Genomic DNA, 11,099 nt, shown 5'->3' with positions numbered 1-11,099 from the left:
TTGGATCTCCCTTGGGCTTCTTGGGAGGGGAGCTGGAACCGTACCTGTCTGTAGAGAGGTCTGGCCATCCTCTACATCACGATGATTTCCTGGGAATCTTCTTCCTGCTTCTTCCCAGAACACTGTCGAAAATCTTGGAATTGTCAGAACATTTTATTACCACTTGCAAAGCAGATTCGACTTCATCAGATAAAGACACAATTGCATTCATTGACTCTGACACAAGGATGTGCATACTGATAAACATACAGATAGATGTACACACTTATACATGAATGAGATATGCTAATTAAAAATTGCAGTGGGCACTTTATTAAAAATTTATTGTACAATCTCCATCTTCAAAACATTTTACATCAACAAATATAGAAGCTTGACTGCTGGAATCATAAGTGATTTATCTTTAAAAGACTGTATTCGTAACGGGATGCAAAGATGCTTGATGAACGGCCGTTACATTCCAACTACTACTTTTTATTGGAAGTATTTTGGCTGTTATCTGTTTGTTCTCCATCCTTGAGAGAAATAAAACAAGTGTCTCAGCTTTCATTTTATCGGATAGATGGCACCACGTAGCATATTTCCCATGCTAGTTTGAATTACAGCTGTTTATCTTTCAGCTTTCTTTAAGATTAATTAAATGCAAATGTAACTCCGCGAATCATGGGATTACCTGCCAGACCCCTTATTAATACCTTCACTTAAAAACCCCTGTGCCAGAGAGTCATTAATTTGCAAAAAGAAAAGTGCTAAAGCAGCCCTTTGCCTACAAACAATTCCGAGATGGCTGCCCAATTAGTCCGGTAGCACTCGGATCCTCCTTTCAGGCCCTGTGGCCCTTTGAGGACACAATAAGGCTCCAATGATAACCTGGCAACCTAGGTAGAAACCCAGCCAAGTGTGAGCGTTTGAAGCTGCAGCTTGGCTGCCATCGTGTCGGCGAAAAGAAAGAATTCAGGCACCATGTCATCCAGTACAAAGGATAAAAACAGATTCAACCGGAAATTCAATGTGGCACCACATATGGGATACATGAGTGCGGTTATACAACAGGCCACATATTTTTTTTGAACAGTCTCCTGCATGTGATGCCGAGGACATGTGTAACCATCATAACGTCTCTAAGAATCTGTATTTAATTTGAGCTGGGGTGGTGGCAGGGATTGGAGATCTGAAGCCGCCACAGGTTTGTGGCAGATGGCTCTGTGTCAGCTATGACAAGCAGCCAGGCTCGGCTTCCTCTGCAGATTTTCTTTTCTCTCTGATCAGGTAAATATGGGCACACTCTGGAAACTTCCACAATTCTGCCTGAGGCTGCAAGTTTGTGACTTAGCCCCATCTGTCACAAATCTTCTTTCGGTTCTGCTGCGAGCAGAGACCTGAATTTACCACGGAGCGCTGCCCAGGAAAAGCCAGCCATCTCGCCCTACGAGGAAGAGAGCACATGGAGAAAACGTGAGCTGCTGGGACACAGAAGGGACCTCAACAGCCTTGGCAGCACCCAGAACCACTCTTCCTCCACTCTGACCCCACTGCCACATGCCCAGGGTTGTCCCAGCGCTGTCCCAGCACGGCCCCGTATCCTAAAGAAAGATGCAGCTCATTTTCTGTATGAGTGATAACTCTGCAAAAGTCTGAGCGCTCGTATTTTCAAGGAATAGAACGTGATTCAGTCAACAGTTCCTAAATATGCAGAGACAAAAATCATCGTGAGTAGCAAAGTTTTCACATAAAGCAAGATCTTTGCATGAAGAGACAGCACAGCGAGGTGTCAGTAGCACTGCAGTATCTGCTATGATATAACCAACTTTTTTGTCTCTTGTGTCCTACGAGCACGACAGAAATAATCAACATTCACGCTTGCCATCATTAGACTTCAGGGTTAACATTCAGAATTCAGTAAGGACAGTTCATCCATTCAGACCTGCTGGTTCAGGATAGCTGCAGCTCGAGCTCACTGTACTGATCAGGCACACATTTTATGCGTGTTCTTAAAATTACCTTACAAAATCAAGAATTAAAAATTATTCTTCAGCAGAAAAGCTGAGATTCGGTGTGCAAGAAAGCAGAGCAATTTACAGAGCCAAACTGTAACAGGTCAGCTTTACTCTGTGACCCAGCTCCTTCTTTCCGTGAGTATTAAGGAAGAATCAAGGTGGAAAGCAGCTTGTAGTAATTACTTTTTGAGCTCAACTTTCAGACTCCAACCACCTTTGGAAGCCACCATCAAAAGACAGCATTATTTTACATGAACTGGGTGCACTGTGAGGACCGAGTCAGAGCTATACAATACTCCTCAGAAGAGTATTTCCCTGAATGAACCTTTCTGAACAAGCCACGGTTTCTATTATTGGCCGTTTAAAACTCATTTATTCTATCTTTAAACAAAACCATAAATGTTGGATGTGAATTATGCAAGATGCCCTTCCACTGGGAAGGGAAGGTTCGGAACACATTGATCATCCACAACACTAGGAGAGCAGTTTCAGGCTTTCTTTCTGTAGGCAGTTTAGATACACTTTACTGATAACCCAAAAGTTTTCATGCTTTTTGCAAAACTCTTCTTTCGAAGTCATTCACATTTCCTTTGACTCATTTCTTCATCTACTCTTTCGTGGCGGCTACGGTTCGTCTGCCAGCTTTCATTTACTTTCTAAAACTAAACTGAAGCTATCTAATATGGTTATAATACACAGTTCAAAGTCCTGCTGCTTATGCTGAAAGATGCGCACACAACTGTTTTCTTCATGAATGCTTTCTTCCTGCTCTACAAGCGTAGCCAACTTCCATGAACTGTAGGCCAGAATCTTCAGAGAGCTGAAAGCTCCCATATATATCTATGTCTCAGAGAGGAAGAGCAAAGCAAGCCCTGGGAATAGGTGGAGTGGACACTTCTGCTTCCTAGCAAACAACTCAACAACAAGGAGATACTCAGCATATGCTGGGATCCAGAATGACCTAGCAGGCAACTCTCATAGTCCCTGATAAGCCATTGCTATTACTGTGAACAGCCACACAAGATAGCAGAACTCACTCTACTGAAGCTATTTCTGGACTCACATACAGCCTGTGGACCTCAGGTTGTCCCAAAATACATAAAATTGATCCCATGCTCCAGAAAAGATTTCTTTCTCTAAGCTAGCTAGATCTTTGACTACGACAGAATTACATATAGGAATGAAAAATGTGAAGACTTCAGTCTAGCCTCAATACAAGCCTGAGCAGCTTAATCCATCCTACTTTGAAGCTGGCCCTGCTTTGAGCAGAGGCTGGACCAGATGATTTCCAGAGGTCCCTTCCTAAATTACCCATGGTCCGCTAATCTAAGTAAGTAATCAACGTCTTCTTCTACATAAAAAGTCTTGATCTCATACATCCTACTTAGAATCTTACATATATCCTACTTGGGACCCATTCTTAAGCAGCTCTTCCTAGCAATGACAAAGAGATGGATAATGCAGCACACTGTGCTCCAGAGTTCCTAGCTGCTATAACCTTTCCCTGCAGGTTGTGAAAAGCAGAGCTACACCATCTCTGAAACCTCTTTAAATGACACTTGCTGGAAATGGAGCATCAGGAGAAGTTGTCCAGAGAGGTGGTGGATGCCCCGTTCCTGGAGACATCCAAGGTCAGGCTGGATGGAACTATGAGCACATGAGGGGGGTTGGACCAGATGGTCTTCAGAGGACTCTTTCAACTGAAATGATTTTATGATTCTACCACTCTATGGACAGACACAGTTTTGTGCTTCCAACCTGTCGACCTGCATCTAATACCAAGCAGGTAGATGCCTCTTTTTGCCTCTGCAAACTTGCTCTGTAGATGAACAGAAAGTCAGCAGGATGGATGGAAACATTTGTACTATTCATGCAGGCTGTAGAGCTCTAAATTAACTTTATCAGTTCAGGACAAAAGATCTGGAGAACACTGTAAGCAAACATCTGCTCAATATACATTCACGGTTAAAAAGTAAACAGTGTGTTCAGCTCCATAAGGAGCAGGTTGAAAATTATCACAGAGTACAACATATCACATAAATTGATGGCATGGCCTAGAATACTCTGTAAAGTAATGATCACACCAGCACAAAAACAGCTCTCAAGCATCAGAATGGCTTGAATGATGGCAGATAAGAATATAAACATGGAATAACATTCACGAGGAGAGACTGAAAAGTCCAGGATACTGTAAGTGTTTGACAAACGTTTACACAATAATGAATGATATGGAAAAGATGGAGTGAGAGCTTCTGCATGCAGGCAAACAGCTCTAGAACAAGGAGACACTCAATGCAGGTGAAGGTGTGGAGCTGGGGAAGGCAAAGCCTGGAATGCCATCTGCAAACACACACTTGCCTTGCTGCAGAAAGCCAAGAAAAGTAAAGGACAGAGGTCTCCCAGGGCCTGAATGTCTGTTATGCAGCATTTCCCTACAGAGAAATGCATTTTTGTAGAGTTCTGCTGGGTAGTGGAGAAGTGCAAAGACAGATTCATCATTTCTGGCTCTTACATGGCCTGTGCAAGAACTATGAAGAACTTATGCTCCATGCAACAGGGTCAGCCCACACTAACCTCACTGAGAGGGCTGAGGGCAGCTGCAAGTTGCTGGGGATGCCTTTTGCCACCTAACCATGCCCAGATATCAGAGCTGGACCAGAAAGGAACTTCTATCTGTTTGCCTGAAGGACTGAAGTAAATGCTTTATGTCAATTGGAGCAAAAAGAGAAGGATGAAAAAAAAGACAAAAGAAAAAAGGAGAAAGGTTTGTTAGAACTGCCCTAATCAGGCAAATTTTGAGACTGGAACAATTCAGATGTCTAAGGTCTAACTGGGCTCTTAATTTGATTTTACAGCAGTTTAATCCCTTTGAATTCATCATGGTTCTTTATCTTTTACAGTGGTGTAAAAAGAAAAAAAAAATCACACCATGTGTCTTTTCATAAGCAGGTGAGCTTCTGTAGTGTGATGGAAATGAGAAGATGAATGTCAGAAAGTGGGCCAAATTCTTTTCTCTGTTAAACAAGCATGAGTGAGAGTAGAATTTTTCTGCAGGAACTGAAGCTGACAGCATGTCAACCAGCACTCATTCAGCTGGGAGGGCTGGGAGAGATTATTTAAAGTTGTCAGCTCCTTCCATGCCTGGCTTTTGGCAACTCTTCTTGTCCCTTTCCACTGTATAATCTTTATACATGCTGTTTTAAATTAAGAAACTGAAGTGAGGGAACTGAAAGGTAAACTTCAAGAAAATAATGCAGAAACAAATGCTTTGCCCTATATATATATATATATGTGTGTGTGTGTGTGTATGTATTCTTTTTTTTTTTTTTTTCAAGGGAGCTTGCAAATACTGAGAGGTCTTGTGGTGTGCTCCAATGGAAACTGATGCCCTGTTGTTCATACTGGCTTCACTTTGGCACTTAATTTAGCAACCACGCACACCGAGAACCAAAGAGGAACTTTTGATTCCATAAAACTAGAACAAATAATTGATAACAAATGCGGTTTGGTTTCCACGAATCTCGATCTTCTCTTAACGACTGGTAGAAGGCAGTGTGGAAATGCAAATGAACCAGCCCTGGCGCTGTGAGAATACCCAGGGTAAGCAATGTGTCATTTGGAAAGCCTTTCGTAGGTGCTTACATTATGGACATTTTTAAAAGTCTGCCAGCATGAATGGAATTAAGCTATTACAGTTTAATACGTGGGTCTGTGCACTGTCACAGGGATATTCACCGTGTCTGGCTCCCTAACCTGGCTGCCCCGCTGCCATTCATCTTCTTTTTGCCCCAAACTTTGCTGCACAAGCACTGAGGACAACCGGGGGAATAACTGCCTGTTTAATGAGACCGCTGTCTAATTATTATGGATATCCTCAGTAATAAAACAACAACAGTATGTAAAAAGATAACTCAAAGTACTTCTGATGATGATTGCTTTCTGATCTATAAAGCAGAATCTCCAAGCAATAAAGAACAGCATTATTTGCTTTTTTGTCACGACTGCACAGCTACTGTATGGACTTAGGCAGGAAGGTGTCTGGAAGAGAAGCAGCCAGTTGGCAAATTTTGCTGTATAGTATAAAACATTATACCAATCTGAAGAAAGTGGAAGTGATTTCATGATTTCACTCTCTCCAGCTTCCTTAAAAGAAGCATAATTCCACCTCTAATTCCATTAGCAGCATGTACCTAAGCTAGCACTTCTCTAGGTTTCAGGGACAGTTTCAGGGCGAAATACAGACTTAGTGTACGTGGGTGTAGGTACAAAAGACAACTCTAACAGCATTCTCAGAGCTGATCCAAAGCCTATTAAAGAAAACAGGATCCCTCCCCTGGTGTTCACAGGTATTGGATTAGTCCCTTGACTCAATTTAAAACGATCCCCATTCAGTGCAGTTGCTACCTGTTGCACCCAGGGAACGATGGAGCACAAGTCTGCCTACAAGGGACAGAATTGGCACCCATGGGATAATTCTTCCATGGGCAACCTGCCTGCCAACAATTCCAAGGAATGTTTGTTGGCTTTTATTTTTGAAGAGTGTCCTTAAAGCAGATTAGTTCTTTTGCTCATGGGGCACACGTGCACACCAATCCCCGCACCACATTTGGAACCCATCCTATTTAATATCGGTATTTGTTCTGCTGCTATTCCCATTTTTGGTGTGCCAGCTTCGGTTTTCTTTAGGAGCTGGGGCTGAACACATGCAGAGAAGACCCAAAACTATTTGTTGGACTGGAAGCACAGGAAAATGTCAAGGCAGACGTTTAAGGACTGTTTACCCTTTGAAGCCACCATGTATAACTACACAACACTACTGACTCCAGAAGTAATGCTGAGCACTGGAAGTGTTCAGTCAGCATTTTAAACTATTATGAGCTACCTTCTGAACCATTGCCAAGTTAATAGACAATGAAAGATAATGAGCTTGAAATTGGGTGTTAAATTGCATTTTTGGTTCTCTCCTTTTTTTCTTGAAGTTTAACTGTTTCCTGCAGAAACGACATCATCTTTGATGTATCATTATGTAAATGTCTATTTTTAGGTCACATAAGGAGTCAAACTGGGGCTAAACTCTCACTCCTGCACCATGTGTGTGCAGAAGGGTGGGGAGGCAGACGAGACACAGCAAGACCACAGCTTCTGGTCCTCAGAGGAACGCAGAGCGGTGAGGTATGCTGGCAGCATGGGGAAGGAGATGACTCGACTTGCTCAGTAACAACACGCTGGGTGGCTACAGTGCTGCAGAAGAGTGTGCTTTTGCACTGCACAGGTAACCCATGAGCTCCCTTGAAGGACTGAATGCAGATTGTTACAGATTCCACCTGAAGCACCTTTGTCACAAAAAGGTGACTTACATCTGCCCCGATCACAGCATGTCCAGCATTTACAGCTGCAACTGAGCAGAAAATGCTGCAAGCTTAGATATTAGCATGCAGACAATAGCAGCTGTTTTCTAACAGCAGCATAGTGTAACAATATGTTTTTACTGAAATAATGTACAATTTAGTGCTCTATGTAATCCACACCTTAAAGCTGGGAAAGTCAGTCTGGCATGGAACACTCAATCAAAAATGGAACAGAACATCTACCACTGAACATGTATTTTCTCCAGATAAGTAAAGGCAAAGGACAGGACACAATAAACACCAGGACATCACAGTACTAATAAGCATTTATGCTCAACATAAAAAAAAATGGAGCTAAAATAATCACCGTCATCAAAAGAATTCTGGTATTTCCAAAAAGGCAGAGAATCCTTACCTGATAGCCAGCACCTGCACGTTTTGAGGACCGAAGATTAAATTAGGATAGGAAGGTAGGTTTATCCTCATTAGTATAATTGTAGGATCTTTCTTTTATTTTCCTTTTAGACTAATGAGTTACATTAATCCAGGTTCATTTTTATAAGCCTCTTGAGTCCCAATGTAAAGGACAGTCATTTTAGAAAACAATAAATTAAAAAAAAAAAAAGAAAAAAAAAAGCATGTAGCATGCATTAAGTGCACGTATTTCATAAGACCTAGGTTAATACAACCGGCATCTAGTTTAATTAATCCTTGTTAGTGTAACGACTAATATCCCTCCCTAGCATGTTTCCTTTAAACATTAGTATGTTAATTAAATGTTGTTGTTTTAAGGGTTTTTTCTTTGCCTTTGTACTTCAATATGGCATTATATCATGTAAAACTCTTCCCAACAACTACCTTATAGAGATGTTTCCTTACAATATCAGGTCTCTTGCAGAAATTCTGAAGCCTTTTAAAAAGCTGTTCAGGTGTAGAATACAGATATTCAGCTGCAGGAAAAACAGATACATTTTTAATGAAACAAAAACCTCAAAGCACACACTCGATATTAGTCACTTTACTAATTAAAAATGCATATTGCTCTGTGCCGCCTCGTGTTTTACATTATTTAAGCATGATTTTATAAGGTTACCTCAGCTCACAAGGATGTTTAATGCTAAATAAGACTGTGTAGTTGTGCTGTTTAGACATCTCCTTTGGGTGATTAAAATACATTATTCTAATGTAACACAATGCATATGTGATACATTTAGTGATGAGATTTTTCAAAGAACTGGTACTACATTAGTGTGTATCCCATATCGCAGTTGCATACTATTAAGTATTAAATTGTTTAAATAATTTGGTGTGATTTTCAGGCCTCCTTTTTCTTTTTTCCTTTTTTTTTTTTTTCTCTATCTCAAAAAAAAATCTGCAAACCATTGCAGCGTCGCTGACCTTCTAACAAAAATCTATCATTATGGGTTGTGTATGCTAACAATGAAGAATGCTATTTCAAAACTTGCTTTTGTGTTATCTTAAAAGAACAGATGGCAAATATAAACTTCTTCTAATGTATTAAAACACATAAAATTCTCCTTAACACTAACATGTCGGCTTGCCAAATAAACAATTGCTTTTGCTCGAGTTTATACTCAAACTTTACATTTTAGCACGCATCATGCATCGCCTTTCAACCAGAAGTGTGTGCAGCAAAGCAGCTACCTGGGAAGATCTCCGGGTACACCAAGGCCTTGGGACACAACGGGTAACAGCCGCAATGCACCGCTTCCACCCTGAAGGTTAAAAGCAATCAGAAGATGAGCACGACATCAGGGAGCCAAAAACTTCCTCTGGTGCAGGACCACAGAGGTTGACTGCACGCAGCACGAGCAAAACATTTTCCTGCTCAGCAGCACAATCCTTCTAAATGCCAAAGTTGCTCTTTTGAAAGAAAATTTTATTGATCATATGAATTACATAGAACAGAACAGTGAGCATATGTTTTGTTCGCTGAATAAATCAAAGCGCAGCTCTGCATTTTTTTGTTTTTTAAATACTGCTTAACACATTTTATAATCAGCAGACAGACACATGTAACAACATGGTGAAGTATGGACGGCTTCTCTTAATAATGCTGCAGAGAAACGAGGGCATACGTGCACGTGTCTATGGGTGTAGCCACAGAGATGCTCCTGTTGCACACTCGGACTCCAAAGGCTGCAATGAAATGGCCCCAGGAACAACACGCAGCACGCTTTGGGCTGGGATATTCCAGTGCTAGCACGAGCTTCAGATCACTCCCTTTCTTTATCAGGACACAAACTCTTTGTAATAAATACCAAGGTCCTCCTGGTGATGCTTTGAGGGTTTGTTTTTTTCTAGGGCTGGTTTATGTATCTGCCATAACATGGAGCCCAAATATTTTGGAATTGCGACACAGTGGCACAAAGTTTCCTAGCAGTGACTCTAAGAAAAGCAATCCCATTCCTGCCTGCATTTTAACAGCAGAACGGGTTAAGGCATCAAGTTTGCAGTTTATTTTTTTGTTTTTGCAGAATGACCACTGATGTGACATAATGTCCTCCTAAAGATACAACCGTAATTTCTGTTGGCCAGAAATTACACACCGAAATTCAAAACACTTCTTTAAATATGTTTATTTGATGAGAGGCTTTGAATTTCCTCCAACATGCTGACCATACGAGGACTTTATTTTTAGCTTCACTTTCCCTCGGTTTCCCAAGCTCTGAAACTCTGTCAGCGTTCACCTTTCATTCTCAGGAACAACCCAAAAAGCTTTTGCTGCATTCATGGACACGTTGGCTTTATTACAGGCACTCAGGCCAGTGCAGACCAAACCCTTCTTCCTTTAGCTTGAATCCATTTTAAGGAGCCAAAAAATTAAATAAGGAATATCACAACCAGCCCTGATGCTAGAAAACTACGCATATCCACAGAACCCAAAGATATATCCCCCTGCAAATGCTTTTGCTAAGCAATGATTGCTAGTTTTTACATAAACTTTTAAATTTTGTAATTTATGTGGCTTTTTTTTTTAAATAACATATGCACTTCAGATTGCATTTTAAACATTAACAACAATTTCAAAGTGTACATCGTCTAGCACTATATTTTTTTTTTTTTTTACCAAACGGAAATGTTTCTGATGTGTGATTTAATTGATGATTTCAGTTCTTAAATATTGTGTCATATGTCAAAGCAAATAGATTTTTAAAGTTTTCTTTAATCTAGGGGGAAAAAAAAAAAAAAAAAGAAGAGCGAAAATGTGGACATTTCGGTAATAGCTCAGATCACTAAGTTATGTTAAAATATTTGCTTTTTAATCGTATCGCCTGCACGAAAAAAAAGAGCAGCTCCCTCCTACAAAACTGCAGGCCAAGATGCAGTCTGAGTCATCGCTTGTGCACACAGCTTCCCCATACAAGAAACCTCCATCAGGATCACAAATCAGGCAGATCCAAACTCAGTGCCTCTGGAGCACACCGACTACAAGCTAAACTCTGTGATTCTTTCCTTTCCAGCTCATCCTATCTGCAGACTGCCCACCTTTCCACACCCAAGTCCGCATGAATTCCCTGACAGCTCGTCCTGCGGTGCAATAATTCCTTCTGTGAGCATCCCCTTATTGCCCAGACCTAAGGATGTCATGGGAGCAGAAGCAGGCTGAGGCTGAGCAGGGAATGGGAAGCTTCCTTGCCTCCACACCTCCCTGCCTCGTTCCTGAGAAGCATCACATCTCAACAATCACACAACGCTTCTTCATTTCAATCCTTAAGCGCTCCTAGTTAAA

General features: G+C 41.1%; 1 protein-coding gene across 8 annotated transcripts in view; it reads right to left on the bottom strand.

Annotated features, from left to right (window-relative positions):
• Positions 1-276: 276 nt before the first annotated feature.
• Positions 277-11,099, bottom strand: part of GTDC1 (glycosyltransferase like domain containing 1) — a 163,337-nt gene continuing 152,514 nt past the window's right edge. For 5 of the 8 annotated variants that reach the window (XM_042877877.1, XM_042877874.1, XM_042877875.1 and 2 more), the window contains 3 exons: positions 9,011-9,081; positions 8,204-8,295; positions 277-1,426 (listed from right to left, as the gene is read on the bottom strand). In XM_042877877.1, coding sequence (XP_042733811.1) covers positions 1,343-1,426; positions 8,204-8,295; positions 9,011-9,081 — 247 coding nt within the window. In that variant the 3' untranslated portion in view covers positions 277-1,342. The remainder of the gene's footprint in view (positions 1,427-8,203; positions 8,296-9,010; positions 9,082-11,099) is intronic. The other 3 variants (XM_042877879.1, XM_042877880.1, XM_042877881.1) reach the window with 2 other exon arrangements.

Source organism: Lagopus leucura, unplaced genomic scaffold (genome assembly GCF_019238085.1).
Source record: "Lagopus leucura isolate 7727_CA_CO unplaced genomic scaffold, USGS_WTPT01 Super-Scaffold_100019, whole genome shotgun sequence".
Taxonomy (NCBI): Eukaryota; Metazoa; Chordata; class Aves; order Galliformes; family Phasianidae; genus Lagopus; species Lagopus leucura.
The sequence above is the reverse complement of the archived record's forward strand: the minus strand, read 5'-3'. Positions and strand labels throughout refer to the sequence as shown.